The 19,947-nt window shown below is 61.1% G+C and overlaps 6 protein-coding genes across 6 annotated transcripts; 3 read left to right on the top strand and 3 right to left on the bottom strand.

Annotated features, from left to right (window-relative positions):
• Positions 1-386: 386 nt before the first annotated feature.
• Positions 387-1,691, top strand: DCS_08036 (aminotransferase; the record flags this gene model as incomplete). Its single annotated transcript, XM_040805318.1, has 1 exon — positions 387-1,691. One exon carries the CDS (start codon positions 387-389, stop codon positions 1,689-1,691), a length of 1,305 nt encoding a protein of 434 aa, XP_040655422.1.
• Positions 1,692-2,356: 665 nt separating this feature from the next.
• On the bottom strand, positions 2,357-3,672 carry DCS_08035 (Isocitrate dehydrogenase; the record flags this gene model as incomplete). The annotated part of the gene is made up of 3 exons (XM_040805317.1): positions 2,357-2,441; positions 2,513-3,540; positions 3,640-3,672. The coding sequence occupies 3 exons, from the start codon at positions 3,670-3,672 to the stop codon at positions 2,357-2,359; spliced, it is 1,146 nt and encodes a 381-aa protein (XP_040655421.1).
• Positions 3,673-5,525: 1,853 nt separating this feature from the next.
• Positions 5,526-7,772, bottom strand: DCS_08034 (uncharacterized protein; the record flags this gene model as incomplete). Its single annotated transcript, XM_040805316.1, has 4 exons — positions 5,526-7,135; positions 7,203-7,519; positions 7,589-7,619; positions 7,691-7,772. 4 exons carry the CDS (start codon positions 7,770-7,772, stop codon positions 5,526-5,528), a joined length of 2,040 nt encoding a protein of 679 aa, XP_040655420.1.
• A 1,084-nt stretch (positions 7,773-8,856) lies between these two features.
• DCS_08033 (Armadillo-type fold protein) lies at positions 8,857-13,195 on the top strand (the record flags this gene model as incomplete). Its single annotated transcript, XM_040805315.1, has 11 exons — positions 8,857-9,741; positions 9,814-10,002; positions 10,100-10,565; positions 10,627-10,742; positions 10,791-10,862; positions 10,925-11,149; positions 11,214-11,317; positions 11,374-11,632; positions 11,687-11,829; positions 11,885-12,449; positions 12,503-13,195. 11 exons carry the CDS (start codon positions 8,857-8,859, stop codon positions 13,193-13,195), a joined length of 3,717 nt encoding a protein of 1,238 aa, XP_040655419.1.
• Positions 13,196-15,324: 2,129 nt separating this feature from the next.
• On the top strand, positions 15,325-18,408 carry DCS_08032 (Zn-C6 fungal-type DNA-binding domain protein; the record flags this gene model as incomplete). Its single annotated transcript, XM_040805314.1, has 7 exons — positions 15,325-15,489; positions 15,547-15,557; positions 15,612-15,800; positions 15,851-16,531; positions 16,618-17,362; positions 17,409-18,176; positions 18,247-18,408. The coding sequence occupies 7 exons, from the start codon at positions 15,325-15,327 to the stop codon at positions 18,406-18,408; spliced, it is 2,721 nt and encodes a 906-aa protein (XP_040655418.1).
• A 695-nt stretch (positions 18,409-19,103) lies between these two features.
• On the bottom strand, positions 19,104-19,781 carry DCS_08031 (uncharacterized protein; the record flags this gene model as incomplete). Its single annotated transcript, XM_040805313.1, has 2 exons — positions 19,104-19,617; positions 19,753-19,781. The coding sequence occupies 2 exons, from the start codon at positions 19,779-19,781 to the stop codon at positions 19,104-19,106; spliced, it is 543 nt and encodes a 180-aa protein (XP_040655417.1).
• Between the last annotated feature and the right edge of the window lie 166 nt (positions 19,782-19,947).

Below are 19,947 nucleotides of genomic sequence, written 5' to 3'. Positions count from 1 at the left end.
CACGGCTGCCATGTTGATGGTCCACAATCCTGCTTCTTGTTCCTTGACGCTGATGGATTGACAAGTTGGCGATCCATATGACACAAATCGCCGAGCTGGGAGATTCCGACTCCAATCCGACGGCCCCGCAACGACGAGTGCCAACACCGAGCCCCATCTTCGCGCCATCCGGTGGATGCTTGGCTATTCCATCACTCGCCGCCGAAACATCATTCCCATACACCGTACCAACGTGCGTGCCGCCTAGGTGGGTGCATCGCTCAGACTGACGCTGTGCACTCCTCCTTCGTTCGTTCGTTCGTTCCCTGCATGACACGGCGTCCGTTGTTCATCGGCCTCTCCGTACAGCTGCGGCGTCTCTCCTCTCCAGGCACCACCCAAGCACCATGGCTCTGTCCCTCCACGCCGGCGAGCTCGCCCGCCCCCAGCCCAACTTCTTCTTCCTCGAGGTTCTCGCCGATCTCTGGCACCCCGAAAGCAACCCGCGAGGATACGTCAACCTGGGCCTCGCCGAAAACTGCCTGATGCACGGCCAGCTCCTCTCCCGAATGCACATGATGCTCAAGGAGCCCGGGGCGATACCGGACCTCGCCCTCACCTACGGCGACGGCTACAAGCGCCTGCGTCAGGCCGTCTCGCGGTTCCTCACGCGCCAGCTGCATCCCTTCTTCCCCATCGAGCCGAGCCACGTGCTGCCGGGGAACGGGTGCACCGTGGCCATCGAAAACATGGCCTGGGCCTTGGCCAACCCGGGCGAGGGCATCCTCGTCGGACGGCCATATTACGGCGCGTTTCCGACCGACATTGGCAAGCGGACGGGCGTGAAGTTTGTGCCCGTGTCCTTTGGCGACGATGATGCCATGGGCATGGCCGCCGTGCAGCGCTACGAGGACGCCATCTGCGCGGCCAGGGACGGCGGGGGACGCATCGGCGCCATCATGCTCGCGCACCCGCACAACCCGCTGGGCCGGTGCTACCCTCGCGACGTGCTCGTCGCCTACATGCGCCTCTGCGAGAAGCACCAGGTGCACCTCGTCAGCGACGAAATCTACGCCCTCTCCGTCTTTGACAACACCATTGACGGCGACGCCGACGCATCGGCGCCGTTCACCTCGGTCCTGTCCATCGATCCGGCCGGCATCATCGACCGAAGCCTCGTCCACGTCCTCTGGGGCATGTCCAAGGACTTTGGCGCCAACGGGCTGCGCATGGGCTTCGTCGTCACGCAGGCCAACACGAAGCTGCAAGCCGCCCTCGGGTCCGTCTTTGAGTTTTCCTGGACCAGCGCCCTGTCGGACCTCGTGACGGTGCGGATCCTCGAGGACGACGACTGGGTCGAATCGTACCTCGCCGAAAACCGGCGGCGGCTGGCGGCGCACCACGAAAGGGTGATTCGCTGGGCGCGCGAGCACGAGATTCCGTACGCCGCCGGCACCAACGCCGGCTTCTTCGTCTGGGTGAACCTCGGGTCCGCGTACAGGAGGCATCGGCCGGGACGAAGCGTCGCGGACGTCGACGAGACGGTCATGAAGGCGTTGCTCGAGAGGAGAGTCTTTTTGGCCGACGGCGTCCGCTTCGGAGCCGAGCAGGCCGGCTGGTTCCGCATCATCTTTACGCAAGAGGCCGACATTCTCGACGAGGGGCTGCGGAGAATCCTGGCCGTCGTCAAGGGCGACACGGACCGTAGATGAATCCATCGGGTCGACGTATCTCGTCCGGATCGGGTTGGACGCAGGACCTCGCCTCGCCTCGACTCGACCGGGAACAGGGCACGTCTGAGGAGCCGGAGCAGGGGGAGCGCCGTCCGCATCTGTAACGAGCCAACCTCCGAGCCACACGTTAGCCGCCGCGGAAGCAACCGTTTGGCCCGTGAACAGGCAAACACGACTGGCAAGTGGCGGCCGAGACTCGGCGGAGACGACGCTTGGTCGATGGATGTGTCGTTCACCACATGTTTCACATGTTTCCCCTGTCTGAATAAAAAAATAATAATGAGACGAGCGTTTATACGACCTCTATGTCCTATTCCATACATGCTTGCGTTGCCGTTCCCCTCGTCCGCACATGCCCGCTTCCGCCCTGCGGAATACATACACGCCGCGGCCGTGCCATGCAACACGGCGCAGCGAAACGGCGCAGCGAAACGGCGGGGTCTATGCCGGTCGAGTGCGGCTTGCGTCCTGCTTGCCACGGTGGGTAGGGGGGCTAGATGATTGTGAGATGACTCGCAAAGGATCATGATAAATGGTCGTCGTCGTCGTCGTCGTCGACTCATGACAAGAGTGGCACATGATTGCCGCCGCGCCAATCCCACATCTCGTCGGCGTACGCCGTCTCGACGTCGACGTCGACGCCCTTAGACGGTCTCCATCTTGTCGAGGATGGCGCGGGTGAACTCGTGCGTCGTCGACTCGCCGCCCATGTCGCGCGTGCGGACCTTGCTGCGGGCACGTTAGCACATTGTCGTCGTCTCGGTGAAAGGGCCACCAGGGGGGGGGGGGCGAGGGCGTACCCTTCGGCGATGACGGCGTAGATGGCCTTGGAGATGCGGTTAGCATGCTCGTCGAGGCCGAGGTGGCGCAGCAGCATGCTGCCGGAGAGGATCATGGCCGTCGGGTTGGCCTGGTCCTTGCCCTTGATGTCGAGGCCGACGTGGCGGCAGCCGGGCTCGAAGACGGCGACGTCACGGCCCATGTTGCAGCCGGGCACGATGCCGGGCCCGCCGACGAGGGCGGCGCCGATGTTGGAGAGGATGCCGCCGTAGAGGTTGGGCATGACCATGACGTCAAACTGCTGCGGCCGGGAGACGGCCTGCATCGAGGCGTTGTCGACAATCATGTCGTTGGCCTCGAGCGTCGGGTACTCCTTGGCGACGGAGTGGAAGGTGCTGCGGAAGAGGCCGTCGGCGAGCTTCATGATGTTGGCCTTGTGGATGCACGTCACCTTGGACCGGCCGTTGGCGAGGGCAAAGGCGAAGGCGAAGCGGGCGATGCGCTCCGACTTGGCGCGCGTGATGATCTTGAGCGACTCGACGACGCCGGGCACGCTCTGGTGCTCGAGGCCCGAGTACTCGCCCTCGGTGTTCTCGCGGATGATGCAGAGGTCGACGTCCCTGTGGCGCGTCTCGTAGCCGGGGATGTTCTTGATGAGCGAGACGCTCGCGTAGATGTCGAGCTCCTGCCGCATGGCCACGTTGAAGCTCTGGTGGCCCGAGCTGCTGACGGGCGTGTGGAGGATGCCCTTGAGGGCGAGCTTGTTGCGCTTGAGCGAGGCGACGCTCTCGCGGAAGGCCTCCTCGGTGCGGCCGCCGCTCTCGAGGACGCCCGAGACGGCGATCTGCTCCCACTCGATCGGCACGTTGTCGGCCTTGAAGAGCGTCTTGACCGACTCGGCCACCTCGGCACCGATGCCGTCGCCGGGGATGAGCGTGACGGTGTACTTGCCGCCGAACTTGGCCGGCTTGAAGATGTCGGACTGGACCGTCGCGAACGAACGGACGAGCAGCGGCCGACTGGGAGCAGCCGTGGCGCCGCGCAGGAGCTGTCGTCTCGTCAGCGAGAGTCCGAGTTTGCCGGCCGAGCGAGATGGCTCTGGCGGGCTGAGGGGCAGGCCAATGGAGCTCGCTCGTCCGTAACGTACCTGCGCCGATCTCATCGATCCGCGGGAGAGCATGGTGGCTCGATGCAAATGCCGTCCGTCCGTGGGTGGGAGGGGAAAAGGAGGTTTGGAGAGAGAAAAAGTTGGATTGCGGGATGGCCGTCTCTCCGTCATCCGGCAAATCTGGCCCTCGGGCTAGTTTAAATAGGCCGACGAGTTCCTGCCCTAGGAAATGGGAGCGTCGAACCCACCGACCAACCATGTTCGGCACCGACCTTTTCCCCAACCAATGGCATGGCCGGACGAGGCGGAAAAAGAGGGTCTCGATGGGGGGGTCCTGGAATCCCCAAGGCGAGCTTCGAAGCAGCTGGTAAAGGATGGTCGATGGGCATTGCACGGCGCGGAGATGGTAGTGAGGAGAAAGGTACACGGTAGTGCGTTGGGAGCCGAAGTTGAATACGCATCGCGTGGGTGGCGGATGTCCAATGGCGTCGAGGACTGAAGCGCTCGATAAGAGCACCTGCTGAACGTGATTGTACGCGAGGGTGATGTTGCACCTGCAAGTACGGAGTACTGCTGCTAGGAGTACTGCTGCTAGGAGTGCTGCTGCTAGGTGTACAGCACCTGTACTTGGGATACTTGTACAGGTGGACTTGACTGGCAAGCCGCAAGTAATACTTGTATATACAAATGCAATACGGAGTACAGGCGGAAGCAGGAAATAACTCTAGAATGCAGTGCTGATAAGTACAAGCAGGACAGTATACCCAAGTACATGTAGTTGCTAGTTAACTCCGTACTTGGTTGTATGTACAGTATTGAGTAGGTACGTACGGTGTCTGCAAGTACTGTAAATTCACTTAGCTCCGGCAACGATCCACACCACGCGGCCGACAAGTTTTCTCCTTCGGCGCCGCTCGTTCGGAGGAAGAGCGGAGAGCGACAAGCTCCGAGCCAACCGTCGCGAGCCAACCGCCGCGAGCCAACCGCCGCGAGCCAACCGCCGCGAAGCCCTAACCTACTTGGGTCGAATACCCGCCAGCCGCAAAGTCCAACTCGAGTTTTATGCAAGTACTGTACTTTATACGTACTTGCAGTACAGTATTAATCGTTCCAACCCGGCATTACTTACTTACTTACAGTACATGTACTCCACAAGTACGTGTGCAAGTATTAATTATTATTCGTACGGTGTATTAATACTGGCATCTCAAGTACATTTACATGCACGGACAAGAGGTGGGGTACTTGGTGCATGTGCATACACCTGCTGACACCTTCACCTCATCGCATATAAGTATGCCTACTGTCCATTCGCCTACTGTCCATTCACCTACTCACAGGCATACCGTCACCTTCTCCCACGCCTCTCAACACCTGCTCACAAGCCTACAGACTCGTGTACTTGCAGTACTTGCATGTACATGTGGCAGGTCGCCAGGGCTGGTACCCAGGTCGCCAGCACCACCTTTAACGGCCATTTCATGTACCTTCAACGAGCATCTATGTACTCCGCAGGTACTGCGCATGTACTCCGTCGTAGGGGGCCTCGACATGAGCACCTGTACGTGGGCGAGGTCGTCGGCGATGCAGATTGGCCGGACCCCGCGACGCCGCTGAGCGAACAATATAGATGTATATCCATCCGTGTCTTTGCTTGCGTCCTGCTCGCACAAAGCGCCCTCAGTCGCGCCTATTCAGAAATCGTCCCTCGCCGTGTGCGGCGCTTCGGCTGCCATCGCCGCTTCGGCTGCCATCGCGTCGTCCGCTCCCAACACCGACCAATACTAGCCAATCCATCATCCAATTCATCAGTGACCGACGAATCGACATTTGCCTTTCGTCTCTCGCTTGCCTGCCGGCCTACCTGCCTGCCTGCCGGCTCCCGTGTCGCTTCGTCAGGTCGTCTTCTTCGATGCGGGCGGGAATCACGCCTCCTCTTCGTCGAGCGGCTCGACGCGCACCAATATCTCCTCCAAGAGGCCCTCGAGAAAGTTGGTGACGTCCCTCCCCATCCCCACCGGCTCGGCCTTGTCGTAGTGGTCAATCTCCTTGCAGACGTTGGCCAGCTTGTACACGAGGCCGCGCAGCTTCTCGTGGGCCGCCTCGCAACGCTGCTGCTTCGCCGTCGCGGCGACGCCGGGCTTCGGCTTCAAGGCCTGCTGCAGCCGCGTCTGTCTCCTCTTCAGCGCTTCCTCGAGCGCCGGGAAAAAGACGTCGTTGAGCGCGTCCAGCTCGCCGTTGGGGTTCGCCGGCGCCGGCGACGGAAAGGACGACGGCGTCGGCGTCGGTGCCGGTGCCGGTGCCGGTGCAGATGCCGCCGCCGAAGGGGTCTCGGCCGGCACGAGGCTCACGCTCGGCGCTCGCTGCGCCGCCTGGTGCTGCAAAGCCATCCGCTGGCCGGAGCCCCGATACGGCGGTATCTCGGGAATCATCATCGCCGGCGCCCGCGCTTCCGACGACGAGGATGGTGTGACGTGCGGAGGCGGCGGCGGCGCCGTCCCCTTTCCGCCCACCAAGTTTAGGTTCAGGAGGCCCATGTCGCGCTGGAGCTGCGCCTGCAGCGCCCGGTCGTACTCGGGCGACTGCGAGGACTGATCCGGCCATCGGCCGGGAATGTTCCTCATCGGCGTCTCGGACCCCTGACGAGCGGCGGCGGCGGCGGCGGCGGCGGCGGCGGCGGCGGCGGCGGCGGCGCCCGTCGCCTTCGTCGGGCTCGCCGGCGGCGCAGCCTGCGCGGCCTGCTGCTGCGACGCGACCGGCTTGCGCTGGGGGCTCGTCTGGCGCGCGAGGCCCTGGTTGGCCGCCTTGAGCGTGTCGCTGGGCTGCGGCGCTGCATCGCGCGCCTTGGCCGGGCTCGGGTCCCGTCGCTTGGTGCCGTGCTCGTCGGGCTCGTCCGACGAGCGCGCCCGTCGCGCGTTCGTCGCGCTCTCGTCCATGGCGTTGAGCCCCGGCCGGTGGACGAGTCCGCCGCGGTGGCCGACGAGGCGCACGGTGCCAAAGTCCCACATGTCCTCGTCCACCCTCTCTCGCTCGGCCGGGCCGGCGGCGCCGTCGGCCTCCCATCCGTCGTCGTCGTCTCCCTTGTGCGTCAGCGCCCATCGGCTGTGCCGCTCAATCAGCTCGGTGAGGTACGTCGTCTTCTTCGCCTTGCGGACGAACGGGTGCCGCAGCAGGTCCTTTGCCGTCGGCCGGTCCTTGGGGTCTCGCTGCAGGCAGAGCTCGACAAAGTCCTTGAAGGCCTTTGTGAAGTTGCCTTCGAGCCTCGGCGGCGGGTTCTTGGGGATGAGGAAGAGCACCTTCATCGGGTGGATGTCGGCGTAGGGCGGCTCGCCCTTGGCCAGCTCGAGGGCCGTGATGCCGAGCGACCAGATGTCGGCCTTGTGGTCGTAGCCGGACTGCTTGATGACCTCGGGCGCCATCCAAAAGGGCGTGCCGACAAACGTGTTCTTCTTCGTCATCGTCGCCGAGAGCTGGCCCGAGACGCCAAAGTCGGCAAGCTTGACCTGTCCCCCGGAGCTGAGCAAAACGTTGGCGGCTGCGCACGTCGTCGTCAGCCAATCCTTCGTCGTCCGTCGGTCATTCCATCGCCCGATGCCACTCACCTTTGATGTCTCTGTGCAGCTTCTTGTCCGAGTGCAGGTAGTCCAGCCCCATCAGCAACTCGCGGATCATGATGGCAATGTAATCCTCGCCAATCAGGCCCGGCTTCATAAGGTCCGCGCAGCTTCCGCCGGCGCAGAATTCCATGACGATCCACAGCTCGGCCCCCTTGGCGTAGGAGCCGTAGTACTTGGTCACGTACGGCGACTGCAGCTCGGATAGGATGGCGATTTCCTGGATGATGTCTTCGACCTCGTCGTCGGCGTTTTCAATGTCAATCACCTTGATGGCCACGGCCTGTCCCGTTCGTTTGTCGACACTGCACGGGTGCCCCAGGAGGGTCAGCGATGGGGCGGCAGAGGGGACGGGCAACGGGACGGCGACGCACCCTTTGTAGACCTTGCCGAAGCTGCCACCGCCTGTTTTCCCCCGACGGCGTCGGCGTTAGTCGACGAGGCCGAGGCCGAGGCCGCTGCGGAACGGCCCTCACCTATGCAGTACTCCTTCGAGTACAGGAGCTCGGGGTCGAGAGCTTCGTTGCCGTCGTCGGCCTCGCGGGTCCTGTCCGCCATGGCGCTCGGGCGGGCACCGAGATGGTGTCGTCTGGTCAATGTGCCGTGCCTGTGCCGTCCGTCGTTGTCGTCGTCGTCGTCGTCGCCCGCCGTTCGTGCCACGTCGTCGTCGGGCGCCGTGGGTGCATGTATCGTGTGTGTGTGTGTGTGTGTGTGTGTGTGTGTGTGTGCACGTATGACCATCCCTTTCATTCCCGGCGGTCATCAGTCAATCCTCCTCACCCTCCGTCACTGTGCTTGTCGGGGCGGCGGCGGCTAGGAAGGCCCATGCAGCCTCAGCTTCCCTCCCACGCTGCCGGCTGTGAGGGAGCGAACGAGCGGGCGATCGGCTCGATTCAGCGCCCGGCCTATTTGAGAAACCGGTGGTGTGAAGATCGGAAGCGGATGGGGAGAGGGAGACGCGACCGAAATTCCAAACACGAGGCTTTGTGTGGAGTCGAAGGAGCTGGAGCGAACAGGCCATTCATTGCCCGCGAACGAACAACTGGAATACAGCGAGCGGAGGCGGCTGGGCAATTGTATCAGCCTGCGACCGGACCGCGAATCGGCCCTGTGCCAACCCCCACTCTTATCAGCCGCCTGCTCAAGCTGTTCGAGGTGACTTCGGCAGCTAATTATCTTTCGACTGCCACCGCTTCTCGCCGCTCATTTCCCATGATAATTGCAATGTTTCGCTCAGCACAAACTCTCACGTCCATCTACCGGAGCCTCTCAAGTGCGCATAGCTACACCCTGTACTGATACGTTCTGCGGCGCCTCAAACCTTCCCAGCAAATCAATACCTCGCCCACCCCTCAGTCGCCGCCGCCTTCGAGTTGCCGATCCTCATCAGGCTCTGCACTGCTGGTCTCTGCAGCTCTGCAGGCCAAACGCAACGACTGGTCACCATTTTCATCCCGTCGACGTTGCCGTTGCCGAGCATTGCAGTCTGCACCATCGATGCGTGGCCGGCTTGCTAGCCCAAACTCCGATACTCTCCGTCATTCCCTCCGTCTCATCACGGCTCCGGGGCGCTGCTGAATGCTCTTTCGAGCCCCCCCCCCGCGATCCGACGACTCATCTCCCGGCACCCTTCTTCCTCTAGATGGACACCATCACTGCCAACGGAGGCCTTCAGCCCTCGGCCAACACGCCGGCTGCCGGGGCCGATGCCGATATCTTGACCAAGGTCCACCAAGCTCTCGAGGTCGTCCACAGCTCCTTCTCCGCCAACAGCGCTCGCCAGCAAGCTCAGGCCTTTCTCGAGGACGTCAAGGAAGTGCCCGAGGCGCCTCTTCAAGGCTACAAGCTGGCCGCGGACAAGTCTCAGTCCCCCGTCGTTCGCCACTACGCACTCTCCATCCTCGAGCACTCGATACGCTACCGATGGGCAACCTACAGCCCCGAACAGGCAGTCGCCCTACGGACCTGGGTCTTGGACCTCAGCCAGGCGATATCGAGGGAGGACCCCATGTACCTGAGGAATAAAACTGCCCAGCTGTGGGTCGAGGTTGCTAAACGGTGCTGGGGGGCCGACTGGATGGACATGGACGCCATGCTCCTCCAGCTGTGGCAGACCAACGATTCCGCCGTCCACAAGGAACTTGTCATGTTCATCCTCGAGACGCTGTCCGACGAAGTCTTTGCCGGCGATGACCCCGTCGTCGCCATGAGGGAGGGCGTTCTCAGCAAGGCATGCGTCGAGATCTTCACCCCGACCGCCGTCCTCGCCGAGGCCTTTCCGAACCGGCAACCGGGCCCGGATGTCCGCGAGGGCCACGACGGCTGGCTCAGCCGCATCGCCACCTTGCTCAACTATTGCATCAATTCCCCCGACAAGGAGAACGCCGACGTCAAGGCTTGCACCCTCAAGGCCTTTTCCCTCCTGCTATCTCTCATGCCTTGGGCGATCCCAAAGGCCATTTCCGCAGCCCACTGCGTCGCCGTCATGACCGCCGGCTTAGCTTCCTCTCACGTCGAGGTGCAAAAGGTACACGGGACCGACCCGACCGCCGGCTGACCGCGACGATCGCCGACAGACGCTGATTTTTTTTTTGCTTAGGCTGCCTTGGAAGCTTTGCACGCCCTCTACGGCCGGACAAACTTCACCGATGACGAGTTTCTCGACCTCGTTGCTCCCATGTATAACCTTGATTCCGTTGGTCTGTGCAAAAGTCTCTTCGAGTGGGCAACGGTCGACGCCGACGACATCGACGACGACAAGTACCAGGTTCTGAAGAAGCTTTCAGAGGTTCGTTGACCGAATGCACTCTCAAAAAAAAGAACCCCTCCATTCCCCCTCCCCTCCCCTCCCCGAAAGCCCATGCCCGCAGCTGACCAGTTCCAAGATGCTCTCCTCCGTCGGCGATTACTTTGAGCGGAAATCCGCCAAGATCCCAAGCACCGCTGCCCGTCCCGAATTTCTGTCCCTCCTGCTCCAAGTGGTGCAAAGCCCGAGCCTCATGGTGTCCATCCCTGTTGTCGTCACCTGGACCAGGATCCTGGGAAATCGGTCTTTGGGACACAGTGATTTGGTCACGCCTCTCATCGGTCCGCTTCTGGAGGTCTGCGGCTCGAGGCTAGTGCGCTACGAGAGCTTCCGGGACGACTCGACCGATCCCTCCTATTTGTTCCTCATGGAGGACACCGACACGATGCCAGAGCGACACGCCTTTCTTGGAAACTATCGCAGATACAGCTGCCAAATTGTTGAGCTCATCGTCCAACTGAGGCTTGTGGAGGCCGTTTCTCACATTCTCACGAGCACAGAATACGTCATTCAACAACTGTCTAAAGAGGAGCCGATTTTCGACAGTGAGTCTGACGACGCCTTGGTGCGCGGGGCGGAGAGACGATAATGGACTGACGATGGCAGAACGGAACTATACCAAGCATTCGATGCCAGCCCTGAAGATTGACGCCCGCTTCACCCTTGTTGAAGCAGCCCTAAAAGGCTACGTTAGGTGGAAGAGGCATCACACCCAGGATTCGGTACGTCGACACTCGGACGATCCCGACCCAAATGCTAAGCTCGTCTAGGCTGAACAAGCAACCGAGGTGGATGGGCTTCTGGCTTCGTGGTGCGAAAAGCTATTTCAGATGAAATTCGAAGTACGTTCCCCCTGTCCGATGGACCGGCGTGCTCGCTGATGCTAACGCCGTATCGGTCAAAGGACCCGTTGATTCGCAAGCGATGCCTCCAGCTGCTTGTGTATTTCTCGACCACGGCGTTGAACAAGAACACAGACGTCATGCTAAAGGTTCTCGAGCACATTCTCATGACCTGGCCCGCCCCCGAGCCCGAATACCGCCCTCTCAACGAAGCGATCAAGGAGCTGCAGGGAGAGAGCATGATTGAGCTTCAACGTCTGGCGGCCGAAATGCCCGACCACCTCCTGGTACGTCTTGTGCTCGCAATTTATCATCGTGCCCTTGGCCTCTGTCTAACTGGCTCGGCCGTAGAACGTGTACGGCCAAATCGAGGCCCGGGTGGATGAAATGATGGCTTCCGGTACCTTGGACGAGAAGCGCACTCTTGCGTACCAAAGCTTTCTTTTCCTCATCATGTACGTCCAACCTCCGAGCAGGTGTCGAAGGGAAATCATGCTGACCTCGAACGCAGCCACCGATCCAGCACCATCGACACGGAAACCAAGATCAAAAAGCTGTCCGAGTTTGTCGAACCTGTCAAGGCTCAGTGGCAGGCCGCAAACGTCAGGGCGTCGCTGAGCTCCTATTCGAATTTCTGCGAGTTTCTTGGGCTCGACAAGGCCCAGCGATACCTGGCCAGCCGCAAGGCGCACGAAATCGAAGACTGGGGGGCCGCGGCGCTCGATGCCGAGGGATTGGCAGTTCAAGTCGAGCTGGAAGAAAGGCTGAAAGTAAGTGGCGTCCTGCAGTACGTGCCATTCGATCCGCTCTGACATGCTGCCAAGGGATTGCCGCTGCGAGCGACCAAGACCTTCCTGGCCTTCTCGGTGGAACGGCTGGATAAGACGTCACCTTCTTTCCAGGCCTCGTACGCCTTATGGCAGGAGGGGTTCTCCAGCATTCTCGCGGATCTGTTGGAGTACTTGCGGTGCGTCGGTTCGCCATGCGCCTCGGGGATGCCATGCCCTGCTAACGGGGGACAGATACGCCCACGCGACGCATAACCCGGAGAGCTGGCAGCTTCTCGGTCCGGAAATGCGGCCCGTGGTTTCGAGAATTCTCAGCGACCGATTCTGGCAGGCCGGAATATCCGAAGGGAGCAAGGACGACTTCTACGCTCGCGTCGTGGACAAGAAGAACACGGTCGAGGGTCTCGCATCCACCATCCGCGGCTCCGTGCGATTTGTCAGGGAAACGGCGTACGCCATCATCTACTGCATGAGCAGGCTGGAGCTGCAGTTTTACGGCTTCGACGGCCTCTCCGGGCCCTTGTCCAACGCCTTGTTCGCCGACTCGATATGGCTGTCGACGCACCAGCAGAGCAACCTTTTGAATCTCGTTCGCTACCTGGTGGACGACTGCCCGGTGGACCACCGGGAGAATTTCTTGCCTCAGCTCATCGCCGCCTGCTTCCAGCAGATGAACGCCAAGATCCAAGGCGAGTGGGAGAAGATGGAGCGGCAGCAGACGCTTGCGGCCGACGGCGAGTCGGGGCTTAAGGAGGAGATGAAGGCGGAGAGCATCCTGCGGCAGGTCACCTACACGGCCGTCATGATGGTGGCGGACTTTCTCGATCCTACCAAGTCAAGTCAGTGGAGCAGCCTGCCCCCGCCCGCGCGGCGTCCGAAGGCGACGCGAGAGCTAACCGACGTGCCAGGCCCCCCGACGTTGAGGTCACGGGCAGGAGGGAACGCGGGGGCGGAGAACGGCGAGGCGTTCCCGTCGCTGCGGAGATTCTGCCTGTCGCACCAAGAAATCGTGGAGCCGCTGCTGGTTTTCTGCACGCACGTCATACGCGTGAGGGACACGCGCTGCTGCGGAATGACGCTTCGACTGTTCCTCTCGCTCGTCCCCGAGTTTCAGACGGAGCAGGGGATCGGACAGGTGCCGTCGAACTCGGGCGACCAGGACGCGAGAAGCGGGCGAGCGTCGTCGAGGCTGCCGCCCATGCCGCCCCAGCTGGCGATGGTGATCCGGGAGTACATGTCGTCGGACGTGCTCAAGGCCTGCGTGACATCCTACCACGAGGCGTACTTTGTGGAGGTGCAGAAGGAGTTGGCGTCGTTGATCGCCGCCATTGTCGTCTACTACGGATCGCAGACGGCAACGCCCCGGAACGTGATGCTGTCGCTGCCGAGCGTCGCGGCGCAGGACCTGGACCGGCTCGGCGAGTACATGACGAAGCCGGGATCGCACACGCGGCAGCAGAGGGCCGTCGTCATGGACCTGCTGAAGGACCTCAAGGGGGTGAGCGTGTCGGAGATGGGAAAGCTGGCCAAGAGCGCAGGGTTTGACGCGGCGTCGCGGGGAAAGCGGCAGGCGCGGAGCAAGATGGCGCAGGGGTTCATGAACGACACGTCCGACTCGAGGGCGACGCGGGGCGTCATGCTGCCGGCGGACGGACGAGCGACGCCGGATGGGCTCGAAGGGGTGTCGACCCTATTCGGGAACAACCAAGTCTAGGCGCGGAGCGGTGGAAAAAGCAACGGCACGACGGGACGCGGGTGCTCGCCACGGGGCGAAATCCGTTCTGGACCGAGGGCGGCTATTAATGGATATATACCCCTTGGAGCCTTGGACGACGCCATTGTTTCTCGTGCTTTGGCCCCGTGCGCTACGTTTGCGATGGTGAAGTCGAAGCAACCGACGACGACGCGGGACTCGATTGAATCGCATTCGACTGGGCCATCGGCTGGCTGCTTCGCCTTCTGGCCTTGACATCAGCCTGGACGACTTGCGCTCTTTCTCGTCTCCGTCATGGCGTGTCTCGAACCAGCTTGGGCCTCGTTTGTGTGCTTTGCCCATCCGTAGGAGCGGCAGGGTCGGTACCAACACCGACGAGCATGGCTGGTTGGATGATTCAAATGACATTACCGATGCTCGACATGGAAGCAGGGACAGGTAAGCACAAGCATTGCCACGGAGGTCAAGTGCCTTTCAAGACTCCATGCTCCGTACAGGCTCATGCACGTTGAACGCATGTGCAAGTACGAGTAGAGTAATCCGTACGTACCTACCTGTGTGTACTTGTGCCATGTTGAGGAACGTTTACGAGCATACGGAGTGCAGTGAAGGCACCGGCACATGCATGGAATACTCGGTGCGTGTGCAGGCAATACTACCCAAGTGTGCATGTGTGTTGCGGTGGTACCGTATGTGCCGCAAGTAGTCATTACAACTGCAGAGTGCCTACCGCGTGAGGTCATCCCCAGAAAGCGCGCCACACGACCCCGTGGCGCGCGCGTGTAGCGGCTCGGTCAGGCCTGAATGCAAGGGCCAGCCGTCCGTCCGTGCTCCGGGCAGGCACAGTGCATTGTACATGCAAGCAGTTGTACTGTGCGGAGGTGTACATGCAAGTAGTCGTAGTGCACGGAGATGTACATGCAAGAAGTTGTGCAGTACGGAGGTGTACATGCAAGTACTTGGTCGTACTGCACAGAGGTGTACTTATATGCAAGAAGTTGTGCTGTGCGGAGTACGGAGGTGTACATGCAAGTAAGTAGTTGTACTGCAGAGGTGCACATGCAAATAGCCGTACTGGACGGTGTACCATGCACTCCGTACTGTACAGTATAATCACCATGCACTCCGTACTGTACGGTGTAATACCATGTACTCTGTACATAAGTAGTATACAGTAGTTGCAACTAATTACTCCGTGCGGCGTACATGTACTCTGTAAGTAGGCCCAGTAATGGCGTGTGCATTCATAATCGGATGGCAAGGAATATTCATAGGTGGCAGCACCAAGTATAAGCATACGACATGCAATCCGTACTCTGTACATGGACATATCGGTAGATCAGCAAGTATGGAGTACAGCAATTACATCTATATGTACAGTAGTAGTAGAATCGTAGCGCTGTCGACGTCGAATACCTAGGACCACTACGGGGTACTCCGTATTAGTAAGTACATGGTTACGTAATTATAGGTTCGCACACTCCATACTCCGTACAACGATATTAACAGTTCCGGCCAGTACTTGCTTCGTCGACAAGAACCACCTCGAGACCGGCGAGTGGGAGATTGTTCACCTCCGTCCGCACGGATTGTCACGTCACCACGGGTAAATGTACATGACGGTGTACAATGATCATCGCTCAAGCCGCCCAGGCCCGTGCCCGAGTCCCGACACTGCATCGTTCCACACCGGCTGCGATCCACGGGCGACGCCTGATGCGCAGGATGCATTCACCTCCCGAGTCCCAGCTCGACTGCCGTCGGCAACAGCCATACCACGTTCCTCCTGGGAGCCGTCGAGGGTGGACGGCATACGGCCAACTTGGATGGACTTGCAAGAGCACCGTCACCCGCTGCATGACGCTTAGTCATCCGTGAACGGCAAGCATCATACCCAGACGCAGGTCGGTGTGCCACGACGGCACGTACTCTGAACATGCCATGAATACTTGCATGTGCCATGTGTGCATGCAATGACAAGCACGGAATACTTGTGCTGCAGTTGCAGAGAGTGCTGTGCTGGTACTTGATTGTGAGTGGCAACGGCCCGCGTGGAATACCAAAACATCGTGGGGAGCATCACACCTGCGGCACTCTGCGCATGCAAGTACACGAGAACTGTGCGGTAAGCAATACACTACGAGTACTGTACTGTAAGCACGCACGGAGTAATACTGCACAGGCATTCACTCGGTACGTCCAATATTTACTTATCCGTGCATTCTGTTTGTGATATATCAGATGTAGCGGGGCCGCACCTCCCGAATGGCTCTCTGGCCTGATCGACCGGTGCATGGAATTCCTTGCAGGCATGAATCATCACGCCGCCCACGTCCGTGCCTTGCTGGTGCGCGGCCTGCCTGCTCCGTACCTCCTGGTGCCGCCGACAGGTAGCTGGGCTGGTGCTCGCTCACGGCGGCGGCATGGTGTTGGGGGGTTTCCCACGCCGGCCATGCTGTGACGCAGGGAAAGCATGGGTGACGCAGGGAAAGCATCGAATCAACCGCCAGCCGTCGTCATCCTCGCAACCTTGCACCTCTCCTCCTCCCGTTGAGGCAGATTCTCGACGCCGCCGTCTTCGCCATCGCCTTCCACCGCCTCGTCGTGCCGTTGGCCCGTGTCGACTCCCTCGCCTTGCCGGCCGCCGCTTCGACGTCGCTTCAGCCTCCGTCGCCGTCTCTCACCGGCGTCTCGTTTGCCTCCTCGCCCTGGACCCGTCACCCTCTCCGCCGTCCCTCCTTGTCGGTCGACTCGACGGCGGCAAAGCCTCCACCTCTCCTGATCCGGCCGGCCTCGCCTCGCCCCGTCTCGTCCGCCCTCCGATGTGGAAAAATCGGACATCACGCCAGACTGCCGAGTGAACGACCGGGACCTGGAGAGAGGCAGCCACCTAGAGAGCGGCAGCCTTGCCCGTTCGTCGTGACGCTGGAGGACGCGGTTAACCGACGCGGCGTACCGCCCTGGTGGTTCGTTGCTCCTCCAGGGCTGGGCCTTTCGAACCTTCCGGCCAGCTCCCGCGGCACCTTGGTGGCCAGGTCGTCGTCCTCGACGGCCTACCCCGGCCCCCGCCATGGTCTACTGTGGCAAGCCCTCGAGGGGCTGTCAGATGTGCAGAACGCGCAGGATCAAGGTAGACAGCCTCTCCCCTCCGTCGCCTTCGTGCCGGCGTCCGTCGATCGCTAATCGAAATCGCCATGCCGTCCCTTCAGTGTGACGAGACCAAGCCGACCTGTAACCAGTGTGCCAAGAGCAGACGGACGTGCCCGGGCTACCGGAACGAATTCGATCTCGTCTTTCGAAACGAGACGCTCGCGACGGAGAAGCGAGCGAGAAAGGCCGGGAGCAAGGCCCTGGCACGCGCGAACGGCAAGGCGCCCGCCTCGGCCGTCGGCCCCGGCCCGTCGTGGGCGTGTCCGCCTTCGTCCTCGTCGACGGATGGCTGGCTGATTTCGCCGTCCCCTCGAGTCCCCGTCGAGAACCGAGCGACGTGCCACTTCATCTCCAATTTCGTTCTCCTTCCCTCTCACGGCAGCGTCCGCGGCTTCATGGAATTTCTCATTCCCCTTTTGAAGATGGAGCACCTTCCCCGGCACTTCACCTACGCCTTCGACGCGTGCGCCCTCGCCTCGCTCAACAATCGCGTCGGCGCCGGCAGCGACCTGGACAAGGAAGCGCTGGGAAGGTACACAAAGGCCTTGTCGGCGACCAACCTCGCGCTCCGAGACCCGGCCGTCGCGAGGCTCGACGCCACCTTGGCCTCCGTCTTGCTGCTCGGCCTCTTCGAGAGCATAGCGGCCCGCCAGTTCGGCACCCTCGCTTGGGGCACGCACATCGAGGGCGCCATCGAGCTCGTCAAGGCCCGCGGTCGGAAGCAGCTGCGCACCAAGCTTGGATTGCTCATGTTCATCGCCGTGCGAACCCAGATGGTCCGTTCAGCGCGCCGCCCTCTACCGTTTTCGCTCGTCCAGCCCGACCGTGATGCTTCGCGCGAGCCGCACGTGCGTGGACCAGACGTCGCTGACCCCTCTCTCTCTCCCGCCGCAGATCGTCTACAGCATCACCACGTCCAAGGCGCCCGTCATGGGCGGCGATTGGTGGATGAACGACACCGTCAGGGACCGCCACGCGGCCGAATGTCAACGGCTCAACATTGGCGTCGGCGAGCTTCGAGCCGAGGCGAATCGCCTTCTCACCTCGGCGAGCTGGTCCGACGAGCACGTCCAAGTGGTGCTTGACATGATCAGGAGGTGCCAGGCCCACGACCTGGCCTGTGCCAACTGGTCCAAGACGCTCCCCGATTCCTTTCGGTGGAGGACGGTCGGCTGGGAGGACCATGTTCCCAACGGCAACTACCTCGTCGCCGACGTCTATCCGGGCCGCGTCGATGCCTATCCGGGCCTCTGGGTCGCCAGCGTCTGGAACATGATGCGCTGCTCGCGCATCGTTCTGGCGTCCATCATCGTGCGCTGCGTCGCCTGGACCTCGTCGCCGGTCGACTACCGAACGACGCCCGAGTACGCCACGGCCGCCCGCACATGCGTCGACACCATCACCGACATTGTCGCATCCGTTCCCTACCAGCTCGGTTGGTTCTCGAAGCGCAGGCATCTGCTCGACGGCGTCAAGGTCTCCAGCTTCGCATGCGGCGAGGAGGATTCCCCAAAGGGCCTGGGCGGCTACTTCATGACCTGGCCTCTGGCCGTCATCCACACCCAGGATTACACCACGGACTCGCAGCGCACCTGGATCCGGGGACGTTTCGAGTACATTGGCCATCAGCTGGGCGTCAGATCCGCCAACCCCTTGACCGAGGTAGGCAACGACTGACTTGCCGGGCATGGAACACGCTTCGTACCATCTTGGCTGATGCCTTTTGCTCCAGCTGAACTATCGACTTCCGTCCATGCTCATCCGCAGAGATGGTTTGATGACCGACCGACCGCCCTCGTTCCATGATTTGGACAAGGTGCCGTCCGGTGCTGCCTTCTCGACGAGCCTTCCGCAGCGACCGGAGGCACCGCATCGGAGGGCACCGCCGCGTTAGTCCCCCGATCGGCCAACCGTGGCCATGCGCCCTCACGAACCGCCTCCCGCGTGCATGGGCGACCGGTCCGAGACGACCTTGGTACGGACGTGCCGACGCACGACTCTGGCGATCCCACGGCACGGGGCCACTCCGCCTGCGGTGCGACGACGCCATTTCCCTCTTCTCTTTTCCGCACATCACGTCGACCCTGCCTTGCCTCTTCCTCTGCCCATTCTCCTGACCCTTCCATTTCCATGGCCATCTCGCGTGATTTTACTTCGTCGTCGAGGCTGGTGATTCGAGTCCCGCCTGACGGTGTTGTCGTATCTGCATTCGATATGCATCAATCCCTTGCGCTGGCTGCGGGCGGGCGCACCATCTCCAGCTTTGAGGGACCCTTGTTGGCCGGAGAGCGGTCATGACACATGCGTGGAGGAGTTTGGGCACCTGACAGGGGCGTGATGGAGGACCAATCATGACATGGACGCTACTTGATGAACTCTGGAAAGGCACCTGTAATGGCACATCGACTTCGTTTGCACGCAAGAGACGTTGATTGATTGTTACAGGTGGGGAATTTCAATGCTAGGTGCGAAGCCAGGTCATGGTGATGAGGCCAAGGACGAGGTGGTGTAGTAAAGTGCCTCTTTTGCCGCAGCCGACCCCTACAATCATAGTTACAGATTCCGTTAAATAACACAGCAGTCAAATGGTTACATGTCCTTTCTATAGTATTTTTCTCGGGCTCGGCGGCCCGGCGCATCGACAAAGGCAAGAGCCGGCCGTTCGATTGTTGCGGTGCGAGTAGGAGCTAGGCGAGGCTGGTTGGCCGTGCGCCGGCCGAGTGGAAACGATTTGTATGTCCAGTGGTCACGGCCAGCCGTTTCGTCTACTTCTTTCGGTTCTTCCTGAAGCGCAGCAGTTAGCCTTGTGACGCAGCGGCAGGGCGGAGCGGGAGGATCATGGGTGAGGTACATCTCGTCGTTTCCCTGTTGGTTGCCGAGATTCCACGCTTTGACGACCCAGCCCTGCGTCTTGTCGACGTATTTCTCGTTCTGCACCTGCTTGACGCCCACGCGAACGCCTTCCTTGGTGAACGTGACGTTCTTCTTGCCCATGCGCTCCGAGGCCGCATGGCGGAAGTTGTTGGCCGAGAGGTAGACCTGATAGAGCACCCAACCGATGGCGGAGATGACGACGAGCGCGACGACGAGGGGGACAATCTGCCTGCCAATGCGGGAAGAAGTGCGCGTCAGCGGAGAGGGCGTCTGATAAGTCACAAAGGAGGAGAAAAACCCGACAGAGGTGGTTGGTGTCGAGCACAATCGATAGCAATGGCGAAACGGGTGGCTTCGTCCTTACCAGATGACAGAACCAGAGCTGCGGACCATGATTGCGATCGGAGCGGAAATGGCAGGGGAGGAATAGGGATATAATGCAGGACTGCAAGGAACGGTTCGAGATTGGAGCGTCTCCGAGTTGCGTTGTGTTGTCGATTGACGAATCGATCGGATGGTTTGGGAGGGGCATCGACGATGAAGGAGTATGCATCTCAGA

This window comes from Drechmeria coniospora, chromosome 03, assembly GCF_001625195.1.
Source record: "Drechmeria coniospora strain ARSEF 6962 chromosome 03, whole genome shotgun sequence".
In the NCBI taxonomy this organism is placed as follows: Eukaryota; Fungi; Ascomycota; class Sordariomycetes; order Hypocreales; family Ophiocordycipitaceae; genus Drechmeria; species Drechmeria coniospora.
Note: the sequence above shows the minus strand (reverse complement) of the source record. Positions and strands in the feature narration are given on the sequence as shown.